Below are 27,015 nucleotides of genomic sequence, written 5' to 3'. Positions count from 1 at the left end.
AAGGAACAGATTTTTTAAGTGACTAATCACACCTAAACAAAAAAAATTGATAACTACTCTTTAAGTCAATGTCTAATAATAGATCCCCAAATTTATATGTTATGACAAGTGTGATTGAATCCACAAACGGACACTTAATCCATATTTTAAATATATTTTTATTCATATTTTTATGAGAATTTAATGAATATAAATAATTTTTATATTCATAAATTTTTTTAAAAAATATATATTTTAATTTTTTAAAAAAATTTTATTTACTAAATACATATCATATATAAAAATATACATGTAAAGTATAAATAAGGACAAACAAAGAATATTATTTTATCCATTTTCATTTTCATATCAAATAAAAAATTTAAAATTATACTCATTTCCATTTCCATCCTTATAATATAATACCTATTTTCATCCTATTTGAAAAAAAAAAAGGATTTCTCGTTGGACATTATTAAAATTGACATCTATGGCAGTTTGCAAGCATGAAATACTTCATTCAAATATTTTATCTTAACTTGATTTTACAAAACATTCGTGCAGGCAGGCAACAATGACGTGTCAGAATCGATGATAGATATTCTTCTGGAGATCCGCTGCCAAGCTTTCATTGATTTTCTCTTCCAGATATATGTCTACTTTGAGGTGAATGGTTCTTGTCTATGTTATCTGTCTACCATCAACACTGTTTACAAGTGAGACCAATTCAATGTTCTTGGATTCTTCAGCATCAGTCTCATCTTTGCCATTCAACATTTCAGCTGGAAGAATGGAAGAACTGGGATCACCTCTGGGTATCAAAAATAGAATACCAAGGGGAGAAAGTCTCAATATGTTTCGGATCAATATCGCCAGCCAGAGGTTTTCAAACTTTGTCCAGTTGACATTCAACATGTGAAGCAGAAAGCCTCCTCCCCATGAGGATGAGAGAAGCCCAACATTATCAATCGACATGAGCAAGGCAAAGAAGGTGCCTTCAATACCTGAAGGACAAAGCTTTGCACTCAGTACAAGAAGGGGCATCCATTTGAGTCGTCCAATCATTTGAGATACGGCTTCACCAATCACAACAAAGAGATAATCTGGGATTCCAAATTTCAAGTTTATTCGCAGCAGCAACATCAGATCTAACATTCCTGCCAATCCATAGAATAACTGAATCCACAAAAGCAAGTCTCGGAAAGGGTGATCCTTCAGCATTTTTTGGTAGAGTATTGCCCCCAAGACGGCACCAACTGCACCAATTGAGAAAATGTAACCAATAGTCTCCTGCACAAGAGAGAGGAACAACAGGTTTTACTAAAACTGTAAACTTGTTCTTTAAATCAAAGATCAGAAAATGTTTAATGCTCCTCCAACTTAAAATCTACAGTTATGATTTATCCCTTGTATGGTAACTTTGTATTATTTTAAGACCTTGCCATGATTTATTCCTCAAATGCAAACTCCTAAAGCATCAACATACACACTTGGTTGTCTTCAGCATCCAAGGACACTGAGTGCAGAATTATATACCTGAGAGAACGAAGGCCCTTCCTTTGAGTCTGTGTACCAATAGAACAATCCCTCATTTATATCCAAGCTCACTGCAAAGGATAAATACATATATAAACATGGCCTCCAAACCTCTGGGCATTTCAATGTTGTCCACATAGCTTTCCCAGCATCAAGGAACTTCTGGCTTACCTGAGTCAAGAAGAGAATTCATAATATGAATGTAGATCAACCAAGATTCAATAGAAAGAGCCAAAGAATACCTCTTTGTAGGCAAAGTTGGGCACATTGGGCTCAGCAAGAACAATCCCAACCGAAAAGACAAGCGCAGCTGGGATGGTCAGCAATCCAAACACCCCCTGCCAAGGAAGAGGGAAGAAGCTATTAACATATATATTAAACAAAAGAATCGTAAAATAAAGAAAAATTGCAAACTGATGGAGTTAAATGACAGTCAACCTTAGGGCCTATTAGGTGAACAAAAACACCACTGACAGAGAACTAGAGCTCCAATGGCGGACATCAAAGTACACAAGCTTTGCATGTCAGCTGCAAGGGAAGGATGAATAATGCTGTTCTGTGCTACGCATGCATCAACAGTAACATCTGCTATAGCTACCCCAGCACTTCCTGCTGTCAATGCCAACAAGGCAAATACCAGATGCAGCTTGCTGTGCAATGATATTAAAAGCATGGAGACCAAACCAAGCAAACCTGAAATTAACTTTAAAAGTTTTAACATAAGGAGAAGATTATTCATAATGTAATCATATAGCATGCGATTTTTGTTTCATTATTGTTCCTATTTCACAAAGCAGAAGGCATTTAGATCACTCAGAAGCAAATTATGTCTTGCTACATGAACAAAAACAGTGTCGTACATGCCATCTTTCACACTTTCTAAACATTCGCTATTGCTTAATACAGAATGACCAGTTAGAGAAATGCAATACACATACAAAGATACACAGAGATAATATTTTAGTACAAAACAACAAACCAGAGAAAAATGCAGTCAAGTTTCAACTTTTTATTACTCAAATGTGTTAAGTAACTAAAGAGGGGAGGATGGATCATCATTGTGCATATTGAGATGGTACAAAAAACAGAACAATGGCAGCTTATTCCACCATGGATGAAACAAATGGATTCTTTCTGGTTCTTGCTTCCAAATGAGATTACAAACTTCACCTTGTTATATAAATAGACAAACCAGAGAATAAAACATTTATACCACAGATGCAGTTGGTTGAGAATCTACATAAGCTCCAGTTTTGCAAAGCAAAGATCTGCATTACCTAAATTTCACCAGACAAGTTTCTAATTCTATTGGAAAGACAGAATGGGAACAAATGAACAAGAGATTTCCATTTATGACAACTATAAATAGGTAAAGAAAATGGTAGAACGCGTAATTTACCAGATAGAATGAAATAGGGCCGTCTTCTATAACCTTTAATGGGAACAACATCTGTAAGAAGCCCCCAAATAGGCTTGACAATCCAAGGAATGTAAGTAATCCCTGAATAAACCTGAGACTCAGAAGGCTGCACCTTTTGAACATCCTTCATATAATACTCGGTGCCGACACGTGTAAGAGCTCCACCCAATCCCTGGCTTATCCCATAAACGGACACAACTCCAAATACAAAACTCCAATGCGTTTCCATTGAAAGCATCCTGAACCAATAAATTGGACCCCAGAAACAGTAACACAAAACTTTGAGCTCATTTTCTTCCTCCACAGCCTTCTCACAGGCTTCAATATTCCCTTCCTCCACCATAACTCTAACTCAAAAATAAACCATGATCCAAGGTCAAGACAGTTTTCTGGGTATGAATATTCCACAACCGAACACCAGGAAATTGGCTGACATTCCAAGAACAATGATGAATCTTCTAAAATTTTGACACTGTGGAAAAGACGGGAACCCAGTTAACAAATCAGAGTTTCCTAAAATGGGTTCCTTTAATTTTTCAGAAAAACTGACTATAAAACTTAAAATTTTCTAGATGGGGTTACAGTTTTTTTAGTTGAACAAACTTTCTTACACCCTTCTAAAAATGTAATCTTAAGGAGTGCAAGATCAATATCTATGTCGGAGAAATATCTATAACAAATGTGTAAGATAGATCAGAAAGACAGTAGTTTTAAGGTAAGCAGATATGCTTTGACCAACCACAGTAAAACCCCCTCGCTTGCACAAGCCCGAACTGTTCCATTTTTTTTATAAAAAAAATTAAAAAAAAAAAGAATTGTTACTGCTCCGTCTAACGCGTCTTAAGTATTTTGTATTTTTCTAGTTTGACTATTAATTTTGCCAAGATTTTTAATTTTCTTTCAATCACTGACTCTGCTAAAAAGACAAAAAAAAATAGTACTTGACTTCGTAATGTCAAATTAAAAAAATAAATTGTACATGATGGCTTTAATAACCACGTTAAATACTAAATGTAAACTTTTCTTGACCAAAAAGAAGGGCGTACCCCAATTTTGTGTGAACGTGGCAGAACGCAATTGGTTCCTCTCACTTGGCATGTACCATAGATGTAGTTACCGCAAACAGCCATGTCTGAAAAAAGGTGCCTCATCCAATGTTTCCGGATATCGGAATACAACAGTTCTGGTTCTATAAAAACGCAAGAAAGAACGTCACATGCTTATTTATGATTTTATCCATACCAAGACAAATAAAATGCTCAGTGTGATTCTACAGAATATTGGAATTATAGCAAATAGTTCAAAAAATTTTAATTTTATGGATTCAATTTCGTAAAAATATCACGAATTATTAGAATAAAGTTCATTGATTATTAAATTTTTATTAAAATCTCATTTGAATAATTAAATTTTAACGTTTATCAATAAAATCATTGATCTTTGCTAATTATATCAAATCTAGTAACTCAACCTATCTGAAACAAGATTAAGGGCATCATAAACAAAACAAGAACATGATTGACTTCATCAAAAAAGACATTTTGGTTTTAACAAAGAGAGCGGGAACTAACTGTAATAGGGTTTTTTTTAATCTTTTTGCTCCTTACTTGATAGGTTATGATTGGCAAGTTTTTGTCTTCCAGGAAGAATTGAAGTTTTTGACTCTTCCAAGCATGAATACTCATCCAAATTTAGTCAAATTGATCGGTTATTGCAGTGAAGAACAAAATGAAGTGTGTTGTCTATGATCTCAATTCCAGGGATACTTCACATAATGTAATGACTAAAGGTACCATCTAATTCTGTTCATAGTCTGATTATAAAAAAAACTCTCAAGTAAATTTGACCATCAACCAGAGACGGTATAGACGCATTTGCCTGGCACCAATTTATATTGTGATAAATTGACATACAAAACAAGATTTTGCCATCTTGCTTCTGAATATTTTCTTTTCTGCATCATAGGTTAACTTCACTGTTGAATGGTTTGGATTTATATACCTTTATTTATGCTTATAGAAGCTTTATTGTCATAGGTAACTTGATGGTTTTATTAAGCCTAGGCTCAAACCCACCATTTTCATATGTATTATGAAGCTTAAGGAAAACGGAAAAATGACAGGGAGAGTAAGAGAGCTGAGAACAGCCTGCCAAAATTCTTGAAACTCCCTTCTAGACTCTAGAATTGACTTGGCTATGGCATACATATATATATATATATATATCATATAATATAGTAAAATATTGTATATCAAAAGAATTTGAATATACCATTTAAAATTGTTGAAGGGCCTAGCCGGAACGTTGCATTTGCTGACAAAACCTTGAAATTATATGGCACCACAATAAGAAAATCTCCTAAGCAGCCCCATCTTAACCTCCTATGCATGGGACTGAGAGGCTATCTTTTGTGCGTTAAGCTCAACTATACATGTCAATCCAAGTTGATGTGAATGATTCTTGTAATAAATAGGCTATTTTCCATCAAAACTGTTAATCGGAGATGCCAATTCGATGTCGTCGGGTTCTTGAGTTTCAGTTTCATCATTGCTGCTCGGCAGTTTGACTGGAAGTACGAAAGAGTTTGGATCACCTCTGGGTACCAAAAATAGCAGACAAATTGGCGAAAATCTCAATATGTTTCGGATCAATATGGCCAGCCAGAGATTATAAAATTTGGTCCGCGTAACATTCAACACGTGAAGCAGCAAGCCTCCTCCCCAGGAAGAAGAAAGACCTCCGATGTTATCAATTGACATAAGCAAAGCAAAGAAAGTGCCCTCAATACCTAAAGGGCAAAGCTTGGAACTTAGTACAAGAAGGGGCATCCATTTGAGCCGTGAAATCATTTGAGAAACAGCTTCACCAATCACAACAAATAAATAATCCGGTATGCCAAATTTCAAGTTCATTCGCTGCACCAACATCAAATCCAGCATTCCTGCTAAACCAAATAGCAACTGAGTCCAGAAGAGCATGTCTCGCAAATGCTGATTCTTCAGCACATTTTGGTAGAGTATTGCCCCCAAGAGGGCACCGATTGCACCCATTGAGAAAATGTAACCAACAGTTTCCTGCAAAAAAAAAAAAAAGAAGAGAGAGAAATGATAGATTTTCCTAACAATATAACATGGTCCTTTAAACATTTGGAAGTATATGCATGTGATAGTACAATTTAAAGTCATTTCAATTTTTTGAGTCCGAAACTTAATTAATTTATGTAATTATTCTTAAAAGTTAATTCTAGCATGTTCGAAATTAAAATCCCTAACACTTACAACATTTTCTCTTATGTATGACCTCCTTTGTATAAAAAAAAAAAGTCATGTTGTTTTTCCAAGTAACTTTTTTTCTCGTATTCTCTCATGGTGCCTACTTTTAGCCAGCTCAATTTCATATTGAATGTCAAATAAATATCCAAGATTCTGATCATATTCATTCTGTGAAGCGAAGCTAGTAAATTCCTTAGGACCTTTAGCATGATTTATTACTCAAGTGGAAAGTGATCAGAAGGATCATCATACGCACACAAATGCTCGGTTGCCTTCAGGATGAGAATCATATACCTCAGAGAAAGAGGGGCCCTCCTTCGAGTCTGTGTACCAGTAAAACAATCCTTCATTTATATTCAAGCTAATTGCTAAGGATAAATACATATATAAACATGGCCTCCAAACATCAGGGCATTTCGATGTTGTCCACATAGCCTTTACAGCATCAAGGAGTTTCTGGTTTACCTGAGTCAAGAAGAGAATATTGCAACATGAAAATTAGAAAAAACCGAGGGTCAAAAAGAGCCAAAGAATACCTCAGTGTAGGCAAAGTTGGGCACTCGGGGCTCAGAAAGCAGAATCCCAACTAAAGATAGAAGTGCAGCGGGGAAAGTCAGCAATCCAAACACCCCCTAACAAGGAAAGAAGAGAAAACCTTAACATGTGTAGATTTAGTGAAAGAAATGAAAAATAAAGAAGAAAAATTGCAGAATTTGACAAGAAAAATTAAACAGCCAACATTTGGGCCAATTAGGTGTATAAAAACACCACTAATAGGGAATCCCAGTAATCCTCCAATAGAGTAGCTCAAAACACACAAGCTTTGCATGTCAGCTGCACGAGAAGGATGACTGATGCTGTTCTGTGCGACACAAGCATCAACAGTAACATCTGCTACAGCTACTGCCGTATTTCCGGCTGTTAATGCAAAGAGGGCAAAAACCAGATGCAGCTTGCTGTTCAATGATATTAATAGCATTGACACTATACCAAGCAAACCTGAGATTAACATTTACAAGTAAATAGGAGGAATCAAGAGACTAACATTTTTGTTTCATGTTCATTGTCATTTCCTAGAATAAAAGGTTTCTCTCTCTATATATGTAGCACCCAGAAGAAAATTAATTAATATATCTCACGATATCAACTAAAGCAATTGCATGCCATCTGTTTTATGTACATAAGATTAATTGAAAGCAATTTCTAACTCAAGGTGAGAAAAATGAGAGTTTATTAATGGTATTAGTAATATTTATATATACATGAGCACGCATGATTAGGAGAAATCACTTGGAACATTTCAACACACAAGCTGTGTGGTTCATTGAAAATTGAAAACTTAGCCTCTAGTTTTTATAAATCCAAAAGGGTCTTCAATCCAAAGCATAATTATGAGCATTAATTGGCAGCCTAAGAGATTATTATGATATGGTATACAAGCTCTTAAGGTCCAGTTTTGCATAGGAAATTAGATCAGTTAAGATAAGTTAGGTTTCAACTGACAAACTGCTTAAATCCACTGGAAAGTCATAAAAGGAATAAATGAACAAGATTTGATTAATAATAATTAAGTTACCATATCATATATGATAAATATATATGGCACTTTTATTTATCAAAAGAATGTGATAAATATATGGCACTTTTGTGAACTGAAAATGGAATCTGACAATATCTATAAAAAGAGGTACATAATGCGTCATTTACCTGATAAAATAAAATAAGGCCGTCTTCGATAACCCATTATTGGAAGAACATCTGTGAGAAGCCCCCAAATAGGCTTGATGATCCAAGGGATGGAAGTAATCCCCGAGTAAACCTGAGCCTCGGAAGGCTGCACCTCCTGCACATCCTTCATGTAATACTCTGTGACGATGCGAGCAAGAGCCCCACCAAATCCCTGATTTATCCCATAAATGGCAACAACTCCAAATACGAAACTCCAATGCATTTCCACTGCAAGCATCTTAAGCCAATATATCGGACCCGAAAAACAGTAACATAGTCCTTTGGGACCTTCATCATCTTCCTCCACAGCTTCCCTACTGGCTTCTATGCTCTCTTCTTCCACCATAGCTCACTAAAAATCAACAATGGAGATGGTCAACTCAGGTTGGTCATCTATATTCCATCAACTGAAACACCAGGAAAAATTGACTGATGAGATTCCTCGAACAATGATGAATCTTCTAAAATTTTATATGAAGAAAAAATTCCCTAAAATGGGTTGCTTGAGTTTTTTGAAACTCACAAGGAGACTTTAAACATTTCAAAATGGTGTTGTGGTTTCTTTTTCATGAACTCTCCTAGGGCAAGACCAATATATTTCTATGTAAGAAAAATAACTAGTATATGATCTAGGTCTCAACTAGATCACAGAGGAGGTAGTTTATAGGTCCAAGAGGGTTCCCTCGATACCAGATTTGACCAAAACCCCATCTTTTCCAAAACCTGATCTGTTCATAAAAGAAAAGAAGAAACAAATTAGAACAAAAAAAAATATAGTTTTACTACAAGTTGGAAAGGTTTTTTAATTTTCTTTTAGCAGCATGGTTTAAATTAATTATATATAGTATTTGGTAACGTCTTAAGTTCTCTCCATTGTTTTCTTAGGCGGCCAATGAGAAAACATTATGTGATTAACTGGCCAAATGATAGTACGAGTATTATATTTTCCTTTCCTCGTGATATTTTCACATGCAACCCAAAATTATACACTTCTTCGTCCAGTTGGCAGCCGGTACTACCAAAACCAAAGGTTGAACCCTATTTGTCCCACGCGAGTTGGGACCTGACACATACTATAGATGTTACCACTTTCTTTCTTTTTTATGGTCATGTCCAAAAAAAGGTGCAATGTCCAATGTTTCCGGATGTCGGAAAGCAAACATAGAAAAAAGTAAAAATAACCTCACATGCAGTTGTACCAAGATTAAAAAAAAAAAAGTTTCAGCAAAAATGCAAGTGGGAGACCCCAATATTCCGCAGAAATAAGAGGGGAAAACGAAAAGTACTTGAGAATTAACGTTTGGTTAATTTGACAATTAAAATATTTGGCTCCTCGGATTTGATGACAAAACCTTGGAACTTTATGGTACAATAATAATACTACGGTGTCTTTAGCAGCAGGATCTTAATTTTTGGTAGTTGAATTGGTTTGGTGCAAAGCAAGTTACTTTATAACTCTTTATCAAATGGCTTCAACCTTTTTTAAATTCCCAACTATACGAAGATAAAGTAACAAACTGGCGCAGGATGGAATCTTCCAACCTGTTGAACAAAACAATGTTAGATCATGTGCTTTTTATTCCTCTTGATAGTTAAGTTAAAAGTGAAGAGAGTTGCCCTGCCCCCAATACCAGATCAAGGATCTTGTGTGCATTCAGCTAACTGACCAAGACACATTCCAATAGCAAGAATAGCGAAGAAGTAGGACAAATCTAGATATTTTGGAAAATTTCATGGTTTCACATGAGATGACTGTAAAGCATTGATAATACAAGAGAGAATTTTCAAAGTTGCCACTACAAACAAACATCTCAGTTAGTATAATCAAACGACAGCCGTTAGTTCATCCAAATAAGAAACAATAATATTGTCTGCATTCTCGGGGTAATTGATCTTGACTTTTAAGTTGCCAATGCCAAAAAGGCAGATGCGTGCAACTTTGGATGACATAATCTAGCCTGAAATACGGTACATATTAATCCAACATAAAATATTTCCCACCTACCATTAACACTTTCAAAGATGGGCAAAGAAAAGTTGATTGAAAAAAAAAAAAAAAAGGAAAAGAAACCATAAAAAGAATGGCCCTTTAGAAATTATAGCAGTCAAGAAACTATTTATTCTGTACATGACTGCATGCAGCAGTCAAAATAATTCAGAGCAAGAATCTTGTAGAGAGCTTTTGGGAATCCCAACATGAAAAAGAATTGATTCACTTCCTTTTTGGCCAATATCTGTAGAAGATCACTGTAGGAATACCCATCAGAAATAGATTGGTATCCATAGAAATCGCTATATGGACACCTGTCACAAATGATCAGCCTTTTGAAATTGTTTAATGGCTTAAACCATACACCTCAGAGAACTTTGGTATTTTCTCCGTTTGATTCTCAGAAAAGACTCCATCAAAGAACATTTTTGCTTTAATTCTCACTAGTTCTTCAGCTGGCCTTGCATGAGTAATCTAAATCACTCACACAATGCCAACTCTCTGCCAGGCTCGACCTAAAGATTCACGTTAGGAACAACCAGCAGTAGAAGCAAACGTGTCTCTGCGTGGGGAAATTCGCACGCAACTTAAATCCTCATTTGCTTTGTAGTAAAGCAGTTTCTGTACATAGAACAACATATAACACTGTGAAGCTCTCACTATTCCCTCATCAACCTCAGAAATCCAAGGATCATCACATTTGTACCACTGGTTCTTTAGGCGCAGATAAGTCACATAATGGCCAGATTCCAGCATTCCCGAATGAGCAATCACAGCAAAAATCTCATATTCTGCAGAATTATCAGAGTTGTCATGTTCAAAGGCGAACATTCTATTTCCAAACCTGCTTCTAATAATTGAGGATGACAAATATGGGGTCATGTCCAATGAGAAAGGGAACTGCAAATATCGATCAATTTTCCTTGACATTTTTCTGACCAAGGAGTGCTCAAATCTCTTAATATGTAAACACAGCACCAATGGGAGTCTTCTAATAGACAGTTGCTTTGATGAGTCCCTTAATTGTTGACAATTCTCACAATGAAGTTTCTGGTCAGAACCTAACCTCTCTGCTCTTGTAAACAAATTCAAACAACCTGAAAGAGTAGACACACCCAGCTTCTCTTCTGGTTTTACGGGTTTATTAGCTAGATCTGCTGAAGACAAGTTACTCGTGTCCAAGTTGAGCGAAATATCAACACACGGATCATAAGTTGTGGATGTAAATCCACACGTGATACATGTGACATCAGATCTCAACAACCCGGAGAATGCCCTATGAGCAATGCATTGACAGTCTCCATAGTCTGTGTAAAAGAATAACAATATCATGAGTAAAATAGAACTGCAGCAATGTGACAAAACTCTATTTCTCTCAGTCCCAGACTATGTCCAGATTCTCAGTTTGAGTGGATTATCTATCAACACCCAAACACTGCTAAGATTCCAAGTATATTTCTGACATTCTTGAGTTACTCCAAATAATTTGTGGCAAAAATGAGAACAAATGCTTCTATGTCTACAGGTATGTTATTATTCTCCAACTCAAGAGTCATAGAATCAGTTCTAATTGTTTCCCACCTCTTCAAGATTTGCATATTGATATCAATATCCCAAACTACCTCTGACAATTAATCAAATTTCATATTCTGCCTCTAGGCTTGGTGCCCTCAACTGCATGCATCAGAAGCACAACTGTATTTATGGCTATCGATTACCGACATACGAGATAGAGATAGAGAACCATTACCACCTTTTGACAATGTAATTGTGCATATGACATGAATTTGAAGCAAGCAAACATCATCAGCGTCGTATTACCTTTGCTAGAGTTCCTTATTTTGCTTTCCTTCTCATGGATGCCATCTAAAACTGAAATGAAGAACTCATGAGCATCCTGCTCCTCATAACTGGCTAAATTTGATGAATGCTGCCACCAGCTTCAAAAAAAACAGAAATTCACCATTAAAGCTGTCAATTCATCTTCATAACATTTAGCAACCAAAGAAAGGGAGGACCAAGTAGATCGAATACCACATACAGATTTTAATTGAATCTCAACAAATAGAAACAATTTGTCATTTTCATAACATAAAGAAATTGATTTAAGACTAATCTTTACAACCCTAAAGACAGAGAACATGACAAGGCCTTACCAATATTGTTCCAAACTTTCAGTTAAATCAAAAGATTTCAATAAAGCAACCAAAATAGACCTGGTTTTTATTCACATTATACTTAATTCTACTAAGTACATAGCTCCCAGCGTCGTAAATTTTCACCTCTTTTTGTTTTGGATTTCATCAAAAGGCTGAAAGTTGATTTAAACCCAAGCAGCTTTATTAACAAAGAACGTTCTACAAACAACAGATCTCAGTTAAATCCATCTAAAATAGCCTCAAGCACAGTATACCATTCACATAATACAAGTCAATTACAAAAATCATTAAGTCACGAAATATAACTATCAGAACATTGCTCACAGACGGTTCTGACACACAGGAACTATTTCATACCTGTAAAGAAACTGAGCTGGACTATAAGGGGTGCGATCACCGGAAAACATAGCTGAAGAAATAGCATCAATATCACAGAGCAAGCATAGCTTTTCACCAGATCTTTTCCTGCATTGATCACGGTTGTGCCGATCACTCAAAAAGTAATTCCTCAAAGGAGGAGCATGAAGCAAAGCCTGCAACACAGAATTCATGAAACAAGTACTCCCCAGATTGTTCAATCCCCTCAATCCCAATGGATAACACGATTTTGCTCTCCGATCTCTCATTGAAATCAACTGTTTTGACTTTTTCAAATCTAATTCTATCCCTGAATCTAATCTCCTTCTCTTGCTTGAGCTCCCACTCCCAGAACACGCCTCAAAACCATTACTTTTACCCCCAGGCAAGTCCTTGATTTGTTTAGACACAACAACCTTGTCAAAATCAGGATCATAGACCTGATCACAACACAAACAACAATAAAGCTCTGATCTCTCGATGTCAATCGCTACCTCATGGCCGTTCTCAGATTGGGTATGCAAAAGAATGTGGCTTGAACAAGATATTGAAGAACACATCAGACAAATATAAAGTCTACCTTGATACCCGTTACAAAAACTGCATCTGGGTATTTCGGTATCGTGTTTATCAACTCTAGTTCTTCCATTTGGGTTGGTTTTGAGGCAATTTTGGAGGGAATCATAGCCATTGAAGCCATGTCTGAGCTTGTAATCTGCTAGGTGTTTGCAGGGTTTGGGGTTAGTGTACAAAGAATTTCTTGCGCACATGCTCATATTGATAGAAGAAAGTGCCTTCCAATTGAGAGATGAAGCTGAAATTTTAATAGAATAGAACGGTAAAATTTATTAACTGGGAATAACTATAAATGATGTGTTGATAAGAAAGAACAATTCTGATTTTTCAGGAAATTATGAAAAGGAAAGACTAAGAAAATGAATATCAGATAAGATTTGAAAAATCTGCTGCTGAGAAATGAATAGGTTGGACTCTGGACTCCTTTATTTGTTAGGTTATTGGGTTGATTCGGTGAAATTGAGAGTAAAACGGGGAATGCAGACACCAGAAAGTGCTTTGAGGATTTTTTTTTCTCTTTTGGATTATTATTTATGTTTTAAGTTTTGGTTATTAACGAAGACTAAGAAGCTATGACCGACTGACGACTTTAAAGCTTTGTCTTTTTTTTTTTTTTTTTTGGTCGGAACTCAGAACCGACTGTAAGATTTGACTGTATAAAAATGCAAATATAAACAAAATTCAGAAGTAGATATAGCATCTTACATGTCTTAAAATTAACATATCTTATACTCTTTTTTTTCATATTTTTAATCATTTTTAATCTTTTGACATTAATCTTTATAAAACATCAGTTCCATAAAAAAAATAAAATTTAATATGATATGTGCCAAAGCAAAAATTTTAGAAAAATTAAGACCATTATTTATCAATGATTATAGTATGACTCAGTTTCAAATTTTGTTATGCCATGCCTGTAATTTGTCAGCTTTAAGAAGCCCATTTTTGATACGTGTTATTGTAATTTACTTATTCTTCAACAAGCAGTGCGTAACTTCGCGTCCACGTCCAGAAACTCCTTTACTCTGTTTCCTCCGTTGGATACTTTAAATTACTCTGTTTTTCCGAGAAAAAAGAAAAACTGACATTGCTTGTTTTGGTGAGATTCACATGCACAGCATAGACAACCGTGCGAAACCATTTATTCATATCCATTGGAAATGGGCTGACGACTCTTTTTTGACAGATATCTCCCATGAGTGATGAAACATCTCAACAATAATTCGTTATTATGAAAAATAAAATAAAGTAGTAGCAGTTGTAGTAATAGTGGACATCTGTCGGGCTGGTTCTTATTTTCTTTACGTCTGCAGTGTTAATAATAACAACGTTAGAGCTTGAAAGAACAATGGAAATAAAAAAAAAAAAAAAAAGCAAAAGGTTTTATTAGGCTTTCCTATTATCTGTGCAAGCATTTTGATGATTGACATTTAATGAGAATAACAAAAATACTGAAAGACAGTTGCACTAGAAACGGGAAAGAGGAGTTGCTTTTAATCTTTTATGTTGATGAAAAGTTCAAACAGTATGCAGCATTAGACTAAGTTAACAACTTCAGAAATGGCCAAGGCCTCATGGAATAGCAACATAATGACTGCCCAAACTTTCCCCCACCAATGACTAGATCTCCATCAATCTTTGCACTAGTAAACCTCTCCATTGCAGAAAACAGTGCTTTGGGAGAAAAACATTCACATTCATGCTTACTGGTTTTCATTGTCCGCTTCTGCAACATCTTCTAGTTCATCCTCATCTTCAATGGGAATGTCTTCACTGTAATCATCTATGGAACCAACAAGAAGAATGTTGTCACCTTAAGAAAATCTGACGAATAGTTCAGTCAAACCATACGAGACAAACTTATAGCCTTATGCCTCAGGCCACTTAGGATGCATGCAGATGCTAACAAACTTAGGCACATCCTAAATTCTACCTTCAGAAAGCAAATAATCAATTATTAATTAAGCTGCGAACAAGATGAGTGAACTTTAAATTAGCTGTATGAGAGAGCATCACCTCCATATTAAACATGAGAGGTGAAAGGTAATCCTAGAATCATGTGGATTCTAGATTTGAGTAGCATCACAACGAAGGGGAAAGAAAGCCACCAAATACCACATAAAGGGTCAATGCACCTAAACCAACTGGGACAAATAATAGAAAATTCTTACCCTTTTGAGTCAATGAAGCAGGAAAATCCCTGGATTCCAAGGCATTATCAAGAACATAAGGAAGATCTAGAAATTCCAAGAAAGATACAGTCTGAGGATTACGGGGATGACCTACCAAAAGGGGAAAAAGCAAGAAATAAAGAAAAGAATTAGAAAGAAATCAAGCACAAATGAATTTCAAAAGTCATAACAATTCCAGTAGCAACCCCGTATCAAAATGAGTGAATGCTAACCAACATTTAATTTAGCTGAAAAAAAAAAAGAAAAAAATGGAGAACATTGATTAGGAACAATTGTGGTAGTAACATCAAGATGTCCTATCCATAAGAGTGATAAGTGACATAAGGATGCAAAGGTATTTACTAATTGAGTTCTTCATTTCTGAAATCTTGAACTGGTACATAGAAAATTTCTTAAATTTCTTGAAATGGATGAAAGACTTTGCTAAGTCACTAATAGAGATACCTTTAGCACCTCATAAAGGACAAGTATCAAAATATCACCATAAATTGATACACATAAGTTTTACCCAAAAAAGTAGTGTTTGAAACTGGATGGGAGCGATTGTATGGTGGAGCAGTTTGTGAAAATTCACAAGGTTTGGCTCCCCTGTCTTCCAGCCTGCTCCTAACCCATTGTCGAAAATCTTGCATGTCAAGCTGGGTATTCCTAAACCATCATATTAGAACAAAAGTTGTCAGCCATTAGTTCTTGTAGAGTAATAGGACTTGCACTTTGTCCAATAGAAAATTGCGCATTTTAAAATAATCCACAAGTCTGCCCCAACCAAGAGAGAGGGAGATAAGTAGCGAGGTCAAAACAAAAATGTCATATATACACACCCAAAGTTTCCACGTTGGTTGGTCAAAGGGAGCACACAGTTGAATTTCCGCGTTATTGCCAGCCACTCTTCATCATATTGAACCTCAAAAGGTCCTGGATCAGATTCAATATCGACAATCTAAAAGATCAGAGAAAGCCAGAATTCATATATTAGCTTCCAGCAATGATCAAAAGAAAGAACCTAGAGGAAACAGTCAAAAGATACCTGTAAGAACTTGCGCCCTGGAAGGCACTTATCAAGTGCAAGAAATTTTGTCATTGGACCACCCTCTTCATGTTGAACAAGAGCAGTGAATTTGCAATGCAAGTGAGCCGAAAACCAATATGATGGTTTCAGTTTTTCAAGCAGCTGAGCAGCAGCCTTGCTTCCAAGAGTTCCTTGCTGAATCTAAGAAATAAATTTCAAAGGACAAGAAACCAGGATTAGTCAACGAGAAATCTGAATAACCTTGACATGAGATTATGCAACAAAACCAGATAATATGAAAATTGTCATTAACCAGGATTAGTCAACAAGAAATCTGAATAAACTTGATATGAGATAATGCAGCAAAGCCAGATAATATGAATATTGTCATTCTTTGACATTTATTTATTTTCCACCAAATCAATTATAATTACCTCATCTTTGAAATGTTTTTTGTGGCGAACAAGTTCCTTCCAGTTCCCATAATCAGTGATGCCAAGTGGCCAATCATGTGAAAGAAAAATATCAATCGGTTCCTCTACTTGCATGAGTTTATGAACATCGTACTCACGAACATGATATACAGACCTGATAGTACTGTCATTATAAGGTGGCCTTTCAAAGTGTCCTACTCAAGGGAAAGCTAATTTGTTTCAGTTTCAAAGGTTACATATAATAGCAGCAGCAAGTAGTATTATCAGTTAAATATGAGGATATCTTTCAAGCTTCTGTAATAACAGAGACTCGCTCCATACAAAGATGCAATATAATATGTTGATAGGATGCTCACTAGCATTGAATACATGGTCACCTTGAGAAGAACTCTAAAATAAACACAAAAATAACAAGTAAACAACTTCAACGAACCTAAATGATAGTGGCGTGCATTGTAAATTCCAGAAAGTCCACCGATACGGATATTGCCAAACTTTACAACCCCAGAAAATCCCAGGAAGTATATATTAGGTGCTGCCCATCCCCCATAATACCTATTGATAAACAAAGAAAAAGCCCACACATTTTAATTGCACAAAGTAACATTTAAGGGACTTTTTATAAAAGTAGCAAAATACCCAAGCCAGAACACATATCAGACTTAAAGCACCAGAAAAGTAAGGGAAAGAACCTTGAACCAGCTTGATAGAGGTGACTTACAATTCCCATAAATAATTGGAAGCTTCATGATTTCCACCAATAAATATGGTGGGAACAGGGGCAACCTCCTGACCCGCGTAGTATTTCCAGAAAGACTTCATCTCCCTATATTTTGGGGGCACACTAAGGCACTCCATATCTTTTTCATTCCTGACTGCCTTAAGTCCCAAAAGGAAAATTGATAAAAAAAGAAAAAAAGAAAAACTAAGTTAAAACTCCAATTGGGTATTTGAAAGTTGTGTTTAAAAACAAGGATTGAAGCAGAAACTGAAACTATTAAGCGAAGAACCTGGAAGTCACCACAGCAGAGGAGGAGGTCGATTTTGATGTTGCGAGTGTTTTCGATGTATTTGATGGTTTCGTAGACCTTGTCAAGGTCTCCATGCATGCACCCTTCCACTGCTATCTTCATTTTTTTGGTTGGAGATTGGTCGAGGAAACTGTTTAGAGTAGAACAACATTAGGGTTAATTGTACATTTCTTTGATGTACTTTACAGGAATTTTATTTTTTAAAATAGTCTTTACTGGATTTTTGTAGACGTACGGTTTGGGATGATTTCTCCTTCAATAAACACGTCACTTGAGTGGATCCTTTTTTTTATTCAAACGATCTTCGAACTATACGACATATTTAATATAGTATTTGAAATTTAAAAATTTTAATATAATATCTAAATTATAAATTTATCAATTAATATAATATTTATTTTTAACATAATTTTAAATAATAATATGTGATAAAATTATAAATAAATAATTTTTTAAATATTATATTAATTAACATATTCATAATTTAAAAATCATAACATTAAAAATTTTTAAAATTTAAATATCACCTTAAACGTTTTAATATAATTCAAAATCATTTATAATATTATCACTTTTTACTTTTTCATTTTCACTTGTGCATCCCTGATAAGTTTGTAGAGAAAAATCTCATTACCAAAAAGTAAAGTAGGGCTGTCCGACCAAAACAGCCCTTAAATCAAAGAATAAAGAAAAATACTTGGCCACAAAATTTTAGATTTCTATACAAGGCAATATATCAAGCATGCTATTTCTACACTGTACAACCAGCCGCAATATGCTCAACAGTACAGTCCCTTGCGAGTCATATGTAGAAAAAGAATATTGAAACAGCAAATCTAATTAGCCAAATTTCACTTTTTTAATGTATGAATCTCTGTAAAGTGTAACCGAGGGATTAATTAATCACCCGACTTGCAACAAATTCAATCAGTGGGACTCTAGACATACATTCCACCATTGGAGTTGAGAGACAATGATGGCTCTTCCTAATAGAGTAATTTCCGAGCTCTGGGCTTACTGGATGATGATATATAAGACGAATTGTTCCTACCGTTGGTGAGGTCCGAAAACCTTGGCAATCCGGGACAGGCATCGGCACCTGAGTTTGTAGTCCTATGTTGGGACTCCACATCAGATTCAACTTGATTGAGCGTCTAGAATAGACAGAAAAATATTCAGTCAATAGAGACAAACAAGATGAAATGTGCATATCCCAAGCCAAGAGTAATGCATGCAGATATTCATACTTAAAAACTGGACGCATACATTAGTATATAATAAGGAAACAAATTTAAGTGTTAAAGAAACTTCTTTTATATTAAAAAAAATGTTATCCGGTACCACCTATATATGCATTTCCCTCCTCAATGATAAACAAATTAAAGTAATTACAAACCTTAACAGCTTGCCTCAAAATACACAACATTTCTTGGGCGTGCTTTCTTCTTGCAACGACCTCATCCTGCTCCTGCAACAGTTCTTCAAAGAGGTTCTCTCTGCATATTTCAAAAGTACAGACTTCAAACAATTTTTGCTATGACTTGAACTGGACATACACAGATATCCCTACCACAAAAACAATGAAAAGGAGAAAAAAGAGAAAACTACATTCATATGAAGTGCCAGGAATTTGCATTAATTATACCATGCATGTAAAAGCACAAACACATGTGCCATTCACACGTTCCTAAAAAATTGAATTAAAAAACTTTAGGTAATAGATTATTAAATGATTATGCTTTTCAGTTCTGATTCATCTTATTCTTTTATGATTTGGAACCTAACTTATGGGTCAAAATTAAAATACAAATATTATTTATTTCAGGAGCTCATATTGGAAAATAATGCCAGGGACAACTACAGAGTGCGAAAAGAACCTTTTTTCCGTTTACCTATTCAGCAAATTGAAAACTAAAACACGATATACTATAAAACACACCATCAATCAAAAGCAAGATACATACCGGTACAATATTTGTATAAAAGTGTTATGAAGGTTTCTTTTTGTATGATTGACCTGGAACAATGATATAAAGGGAGGAGAATTTTAATTTTGATTCATCAGTATAAAAGTTTAAAACTGACCAACTGGAAAGGAAAAAGAAAAAGTACTACCAGAAAGTGCATTATGGCCTTTGGCACCAAGTCTTGAATGTTTTTCCGGACTATGTCAAAGTAGGATTGCACAAGTAATTTGGTGACAATTATTTCTGTAGCTTCATTCTCTGACATTTCAACTGGTCTTAAGATTGATGGAGGCTGAGATCACCAAGGGCAAACATAAAGGAAGTGAAGTTAAGACAGATAAGATATGTTGCTATTCAAAAACAAAGCAACCGCCACTCTCTCACACAAAAGGTACATATATTTGAAATATCTAAATACCTCTCTCAGTTGGATTGATGATGACATACGCTCTACTTCGTGAATAGTTTCTTCAGGAGATGCAATAGCTGCAGTCCCCATAGACGATGCCCTGTTACCAAATATTGATGAAATTCCCCAAGTCCTTGTGGATGAACTGCCACCTACATAATGTTTATCAAAGTTAATGTTTATTAATAAACAACAGCCTTATAAAATGTTTATGCCAAGGCCTATGAGAATCATCTATGCACACATCATAAACTTGCTCAAAAGATTCAGAAATAAGAGTAAACTTTTTGTGTGACTATAAACCAGGTTAATTTTCTCTAACATTAAATTTGGAACCACCCCTTCCATTGTTCTCAGAGCTACAAATATTATATTAATGACTTTTTCTTTGAAGTACATAACAGTGTAACACAAAGTAGGGTTAGAATCTCTTTAAATGCGGGACAATATACACCCATCTCATACTATATCTCCTGCCAAGTGGAAGGTTATTATACATATACAAATCTTGAAATTGCAGCATGTTCTTGATACACTGAAACATTCTGACCCACATCAATCACAAACACAAAGAAGAAATTTCATAATTTCTTTTCAAAATATAAAAGAAAAAGCATCACAATTTCAGCCACTGCACCCAAATTTTCCCTTATCTAAAAAAGATCAGTTAATCAGATATAAAAAGTATCATATGAGAAAGCAAAGAAAAAAAACTGAAAGACAAACAAACTTGAATGGAGTGATCTTTAGTTAAGAGTTAATTACCAGCTGATACAGGTCTCTCATTATGTGACTGAGGACGATTTCCCTGCCAAAATGCCAGCATAGGCTGAGTGTTTAAAAGTAAACGGTAAGCATGCTACGACAGTTTGAACCATCATGCAATAAGTGCCCCTAGCTTAAAAATTACAGAATTCCTATGTGATAATACAGCATAATGGTTTTCTTATTGTATTAAAAGGTTTTAATTACATATATGAACAGTGGTGAGCATGATGCGTTCAAGTCTAGCACAATAAGGGTGAATCATTCTCATTCAAAGTAATTGAGGCATTATAATACTCAAAAGTATATGAACTTCATATGATGGGGACCGAGATTATGAATCTGCTTTAGGACTTCAAGAGGATACACCTAAGGGAATGAATGGAGCTTGTTGGCTATGGTGCTCAACAAGAATATTCAGATACTACCAACTAAGAAAATGGATGCCAACATATGTTGGCACTGACAGATGGGAAAGCTAATAAATCATTATGATATAAGCCTGGAGAACTTTATGGTCGTTTCTGGCAATATCCTTCATGTAAAATTTCCCTTCTCTTTGTTCCTGCCTCCCAATATGCAGTTGTCTTACCAAAAAAATCATTAGAATAAAAATGTAAAAACAGACACCTGGTTAGGCACACCATTCACAACCGAGCTAGCAGCAACAGTTTGGGATATCTGGCCCTTCTCAGATGTAGATACCCTTTCAGTATCAACTCTCTCCTGAATGATACAAAGATGAAGTAAATGTGTCTATATCATGTAGAAAGTTAACAACGTAACTCATTATTTGTAGCAGAGCAACTAATCAAATAATAATGAGAAGTCATGTGAGAATCATATAGATGTCAATACAGACTTGTCATTATTTTAATTCAAATAGATTTTATTACATGTGAATCAACAATAGATTTTATTACATGTGAATCAACCTTAAAGACATAGATTTCATAACAATCATTTTCTATTCAATTCTGTAATATTAGAACAGCAGATGTAATAAAGTATAAACACATAATGTATGCTTTTAACACAGAATATTTAATTTTCCATCCCTCCTGATCCTTCAGATTCAAATTCAATCTCACAGAGGTGAAATGAAAGCTGAACCAAAGAAAGCAACATAAACCTATACCAGCTAAAGGGGTAACTCGCCATCATAAAGCCACAAAAACACCTAAAATAGCTAAGCTAATTCATTAAACTACACGTTTCATTCGTTGATTGAATCAATTGAAATGACAACCATACCTTAGATGATCTCATCTGCTGCATAGCAAGCTCAACAGCTTTGTTCCCACCAATAAAACTTGGATGCGAAGAATTTATATAATCCATCTGATATTTTAAAAAGATGAAAATGCATAAAAATTTACAATCATGCATGGTAGAAAATGTCAAATACATAACAGTCATATAAGACATGGTAGCTTGTATCTTAGTAGGTGAATCATAACAGGGGGTGTAAAAATTGTCGGAATGTTAAACTAGTCAAATTTATTGATCAAGCAATCAACCAAGGAACAGCTGCTTTCTATGAAAGACAAAAAATAAGGGACTAACTTGCTTCCATATCAAATGGAATTAAAAGACTAAAGCAGCAAAATTCATACTGACCAAGAACTGCAAAAAAAAAAAAAAAAACACCCAGCAGATGGTGCTAAATTTGCTATGCTAAAATGGGTGCTAACTAAATCCCATCTACACGAAAAAGCATACGAATAAATGGCAACTGATTATATTAAAATATTAACAAAAACATTATGTAGTAAAATGCCAAACAAGCATTGCCCAAGAAGATTTACATGCAAAACATGACTAACATTAAATTACATGATGACTAAACAGGCCCTACCAAGGTTTTAAGTTCTCTTAATTCAAGTAAGCTGAATTATCAAAACTCAAAATTTTCATCAGGCTTTTCTGAGCTTTATTCTGTTTCTTACTAGTTATCTTATTGACCCAATGGATATTTCCATGAGGGATCCACATATGTGTCATACATGCAACCACATGCATATCCACATATCTACCTTAGGTTTTTAGAAACACCTTGCATTTCATATTTTTTATGGTACCAATTCTTGTTGGCTTCAGCTCTTACATGTGATCAAGTGTTGCAACAAATTTCAGGGTCTAAACTCATTATTTTCTATGATTACATAATGATTTCAATAAAGGCAGTTATATGATGTAGGATTGCTATTAACTAAGTGGTAGACCGCAACTTCAGCAAGCATATGTATCAGTCTGTGTACATATGGACTAATTCAGACATTATTGTAGACATCATATAATTAAAGGAAAACAAGAAATCAATAACCTCCATCTCAATGAGGTTTTCTATCATAGTCTCAGCAGGCTTGGCAGCAGCATCTAAAAACTTTCGTACAACTTCATTTATGTGCCTTCTTAATGATGGGAACCTCTGCAATCCAGTTGATTCACAAGCCAGACTGATCTGTTGGAGAAAATTTACTCTATTCATCATATCCACATATTTACTCAAAATTTCATTATGTTAAAGATCCCAGCGATACATGAAGCATTGTTCTCACCTTTATCAGTTCATCATAGACAATCCATAGACACTGATGACAAGGATCTAACAGCTGAGCAATTTGTCTTCTAACCAAAACTTCAAACGGAACCTGAAGCCCATTGAGAAACATACAGAATAAGATCCACCAATTTCAACAATGGGAAAGTACTGAGAGAGAGAGAGCATGTATAAAAACTAATCAACATTGTACTCACCTCTGGGACAAATAGAACATTTCGTAGACCAGATGAATTTTTAAGGGCATATGCAATATCCTCGTCACTCAGACTTTCGCAGGGGTCCATTTCCTATAAAATGCAGTTAATCTCCAAGTTCTCAAGGGGGGAAACTCTAGATAACACATAACAACAGAGCATCAATTACATACGAACTTCAGAAACAGAGAATTATCACCTCTAAGGGCTTCACAAACATTGACTGAAAAAAGTAGTGGATCCTGGCTCCCCCACACAACTCTTTAGTTGACATGTCCTGGATTTTTCCATCAACCATAGCAGAAAAATCTTTCCGACAATGAGAAAAAAAACAAATAGGAAACTTAGTAACAGCAGAAAATTTAGCCTGAAACTAAAATACACCACACAGTATACAATTTTCTATGCAATGATTGGTAAAATAATAAGTGTAAATGAAGAGTTGAATAACATTTACCACCCACCCCCCCCCCCCTACTCCTAAAATAAGAAGGGACCACTTCCAATTCCAATTCCGTGATAATTAAAAAAGTCCTATATGTGTTAGACTAAAACTTGAATCAAGAATGGAATAAAATAAGAACATGTATGTTTTTGATACACCAAAAATGGAACTTATAACAAGGAAAATAAAACCCTCACCATCACAGTATCTTCTAAGAATGTCCAATAAAATTGCTCCTTGTTCTGCCTGGATATGCACGTGTGATAGTTAGAGAGAATAATTCTAACAAAGCTAATAATCCAAGAAAAAAATCCATTTCGTCTAAGAAATTTGCCTGGCTTTACTGGGGCAAATTCATGAATATGAGGGTATATGGGTAAGTATATTTAAATTAAAACGATAAGCAGCAATCACCAAATAGTAAGAACTATTGCTTAGATCTTAACAATTAGAAGCAATAAAATATTTGTTCACTGTCATATAAGCAAAACACAAAATGTGATAATGCTTAACTCCCAAACAATACATTTTACAGTCTGTTAAGCATACAGCCTAAATAAAATGCTAATACATGCACAGGTCAACCTGAAAATAATGCCACCATAAACCCCAAACTCAAACAATGTAGGCTAGCACCACCAACATCTTCCAAGAGAAGAGATTACAAGACTGTGACATCTTACCTTTGATTCCACAACTTCTCCATACATCTGCAGCTCTTTCATAGCTGCATGCAGGCGAGAGTTTAGCTCAGAATTCAAACGTGGGAGATCCCTTCTGATATGCTGCTCTAGGATCTGGAAAGAGACAAATCAATAAAAAAAAAAAGACAAAATGTAAAAGAAGTGCAAAACAGAAAAAATATATATAATTGTCAAATGGATTACAAGTTCAACAAAATGCAGTCATAAACCAACCAGATTCAGCTTCTTCGCCAATTGAGGAATGCCACAACGATCAGAAACACCATTATACACCTTCAATACATATATTTCAAGAAAGAGCAAAGTGTTCAGATTATATGTGAAATAAGTGACCTTGAAGTCAAAATTCTATTTGAAGGATGAAAAATACAGGATGATCATGGAAGAACTGTTCCTCATATGCGAGTGCTTCTTGAATGCTACGGTTTTTATTAATATCCTGTGACATGCAACAAAATAGTTATCACCCTTCACCTCACTTATTCAATGAATCAGAAAAGGACAAAAAAAAAGTGACAATAATTAAATTAAAAAGCACTCTATTTCCCCTTGCATTGCCAATTTGTGACATCCTTACTAGGGCCTTACTTATTTTGCAAGCATATTGCTCCCTAGGTCCTAAGTACCCAAACTGGTTGCTGCAAAGCTAACTCTAAAGTATGTATAAAGTAAGAATCCACAAACAATGCTTTGAAACAGAAACAAACACAAGTGCACACACATGCAAACACTATAGTTATCCACTACAAGGAATAATTGCAGATAAACTACACTGAGATGTCAACTGCAGCCTTTAATAACTTATACCTCCTGACTGCGATTCACTACACCAACATAACCAAGTTTAAGTGGAACCACCCTTCCAAGCAAAAAGTTACAGGCATTAGTGCCCCTGTCCATAATATCAAGCTGCATAGAAAATTGTATCAGATAACAAAGTTATTCTGTAAGGATGGCAACAATATCAAGGAATGAAAAAGATTATATCACATAAATTTCCCTTATTTGTTCCAAAGAAGAATAACACAAACCTTGCTGATTACACCAACTGTCCGAGAACCTGAAAATATATGTCAGTCCATGGAATAGGTATCAAAACAAAGAACTCATACATACACAGACATAAAACCAAAGATGTTATCATTTACCAGTTGGATCAGCTAATTTAGCTATCTGTAGTGCATCAGATGTAGCTAAATCGGAATTTGCCGGGCTGACAGCTAATATGATACAATTTTCATTGTTGATATGTGCCATAATCATTCTCCTAATTCTTGCTTCTATATCACTAGGTTGATCCCCCACAGGAACCTTGGTAATGCCAGGTAAGTCGATAAGGGTCATGTTAAGGACATTGGGAGAGGAAATCTTTAATCGAATCTGTTTTTCTGAAACCCCTTTGTTACAACCTGCTTCTCTTTCAGTCTCAATCTACACAAATTTAATAAAAAAAGAAATGTTCATAAAGACAGCAAAAATTTCCAAATTTGAACATCTAATGAAATTTCAATAGTATGTTCTAAAATCTAAATACCAATTCAATAATCCACTGAACTTAAAATTGCTAAATATTAAAGAAAAAAATTGAAATATAAAAACAGGTAATGGGACCTGAATTTCTCGACGAATTTGGGAGAAATCATAAAAGCGGCGGCCGGGTAAGTGGCGAAACTCACCCCACTCGCTTCTATCGTCTTCTGAATTTGGAGGACGGCTTTCTAACATTAAAACTAGCGGTCTTCGAGTACAAATATCGCATCCTCGAGGCAGAAAATCGCGGCCAACAAGTGCCTCGAGCACGCTCGATTTACCGCTACTCTGGCTGCCAACTACCGCCACTTGAGGTACCGAAATATCGGACAATTCGGTACCAGAAGAAGCAAGAATGTCTTGAAGCTTGTTGATCACCGGAATCAACGACGAACCGATAGTTGCCGGAGTTTTTGGAAAAGTCGTCATATGATTTTTTGGATTGACCGCGTCGCCCATTCGAAGCAGAATAAAAAGCAAATCACTGAAAAAGAAAAGGAGATTTTGGGAGTGAAAAGAAATATAAAGATTCTTGGAGAAGAATAAAATAATGATAGTGTAAGGATAGTAGCAGTGTAATTGAGTTGAAGTAAGTTCAGATTTCTTGGCGACCAAGTTTTGGATATTTTTCGTTTTTTTGTCAAAAAAATTTGTTTTAGGTCGGTGTTTGGTTAGGCGTTGCTTTGTGTTACCGTTACGAGTACGTATGGCGCAGGTAGGAAATTAGGATCCAAACGGGCCACGGCTAGGAA

General features: G+C 35.3%; 4 protein-coding genes and 1 pseudogene across 11 annotated transcripts; all 5 read right to left on the bottom strand.

Moving 5' to 3' along the window:
• Positions 1–476: 476 nt before the first annotated feature.
• LOC111285086 (putative folate-biopterin transporter 2) lies at positions 477–3,416 on the bottom strand (annotated as a pseudogene). The gene is made up of 5 exons (XR_016343035.1): positions 2,915–3,416; positions 1,954–2,208; positions 1,758–1,853; positions 1,516–1,686; positions 477–1,269 (listed from the first exon to the last, which is right to left on the bottom strand). The product of XR_016343035.1 is annotated as a putative folate-biopterin transporter 2 (transcript).
• Positions 3,417–5,219: 1,803 nt separating this feature from the next.
• LOC111285732 (putative folate-biopterin transporter 2) lies at positions 5,220–8,653 on the bottom strand. Its single transcript, XM_089763368.1, has 6 exons — positions 8,459–8,653; positions 7,915–8,342; positions 6,947–7,206; positions 6,744–6,839; positions 6,502–6,672; positions 5,220–6,009 (listed from the first exon to the last, which is right to left on the bottom strand). The coding sequence occupies exons 2-6, from the start codon at positions 8,279–8,281 to the stop codon at positions 5,410–5,412; spliced, it is 1,494 nt and encodes a 497-aa protein (XP_089619494.1). The 5' UTR covers positions 8,282–8,342; positions 8,459–8,653; the 3' UTR covers positions 5,220–5,409.
• A 1,097-nt stretch (positions 8,654–9,750) lies between these two features.
• UBP22 (ubiquitin-specific protease 22) lies at positions 9,751–13,660 on the bottom strand. Its single transcript, XM_089762708.1, has 3 exons — positions 12,442–13,660; positions 11,747–11,865; positions 9,751–11,232 (listed from the first exon to the last, which is right to left on the bottom strand). Exons 1-3 carry the CDS (start codon positions 13,215–13,217, stop codon positions 10,454–10,456), a joined length of 1,674 nt encoding a protein of 557 aa, XP_089618834.1. The 5' UTR covers positions 13,218–13,660; the 3' UTR covers positions 9,751–10,453.
• An 825-nt stretch (positions 13,661–14,485) lies between these two features.
• On the bottom strand, positions 14,486–17,973 carry LOC111285897 (lariat debranching enzyme). 4 transcript variants are annotated; one of them, XM_022875554.2, is made up of 10 exons: positions 17,919–17,973; positions 17,663–17,813; positions 17,374–17,531; positions 17,086–17,207; positions 16,653–16,846; positions 16,237–16,419; positions 16,031–16,149; positions 15,718–15,857; positions 15,189–15,299; positions 14,486–14,800 (listed from the first exon to the last, which is right to left on the bottom strand). In XM_022875554.2, exons 2-10 carry the CDS (start codon positions 17,783–17,785, stop codon positions 14,721–14,723), a joined length of 1,230 nt encoding a protein of 409 aa, XP_022731289.1. In that variant the 5' UTR covers positions 17,786–17,813; positions 17,919–17,973; the 3' UTR covers positions 14,486–14,720. The 4 variants fall into 4 exon arrangements, with proteins under 4 accessions (XP_022731289.1, XP_089618837.1, XP_089618835.1 ...); XM_089762710.1 differs by lacking the exons at positions 14,486–14,800; positions 17,919–17,973 and adding exons at positions 14,835–14,950; positions 15,034–15,083 and having other exon boundaries at positions 17,663–17,909; XM_089762711.1 differs by lacking the exon at positions 17,919–17,973 and having other exon boundaries at positions 17,374–17,527; positions 17,663–17,860.
• Positions 17,974–18,367: 394 nt separating this feature from the next.
• On the bottom strand, positions 18,368–26,947 carry LOC111285896 (dynamin-related protein 3A-like). 4 transcript variants are annotated; one of them, XM_022875547.2, is made up of 20 exons: positions 26,345–26,947; positions 25,882–26,164; positions 25,765–25,793; positions 25,541–25,642; positions 25,104–25,172; positions 24,947–25,006; positions 24,713–24,826; positions 24,227–24,275; positions 23,784–23,893; positions 23,585–23,677; positions 23,386–23,478; positions 23,151–23,288; positions 22,079–22,165; positions 21,455–21,550; positions 20,825–20,867; positions 20,069–20,211; positions 19,799–19,942; positions 19,648–19,700; positions 19,080–19,179; positions 18,368–18,837 (listed from the first exon to the last, which is right to left on the bottom strand). In XM_022875547.2, exons 1-20 carry the CDS (start codon positions 26,720–26,722, stop codon positions 18,670–18,672), a joined length of 2,352 nt encoding a protein of 783 aa, XP_022731282.2. In that variant the 5' UTR covers positions 26,723–26,947; the 3' UTR covers positions 18,368–18,669. The 4 variants fall into 4 exon arrangements, with proteins under 4 accessions (XP_022731282.2, XP_022731281.2, XP_089618832.1 ...); XM_022875546.2 differs by having other exon boundaries at positions 20,825–20,888; positions 26,345–26,826; XM_089762706.1 differs by lacking the exon at positions 25,104–25,172 and having other exon boundaries at positions 26,345–26,866.
• Between the last annotated feature and the right edge of the window lie 68 nt (positions 26,948–27,015).

This window comes from Durio zibethinus, chromosome 6, assembly GCF_047325235.1.
Source record: "Durio zibethinus cultivar Kanyao isolate XHJ-2024 chromosome 6, ASM4732523v1, whole genome shotgun sequence".
Lineage (NCBI taxonomy): Eukaryota > Viridiplantae > Streptophyta > Magnoliopsida > Malvales > Malvaceae > Durio > Durio zibethinus.
This window is presented reverse-complemented; position numbering and strand designations above follow the sequence as displayed.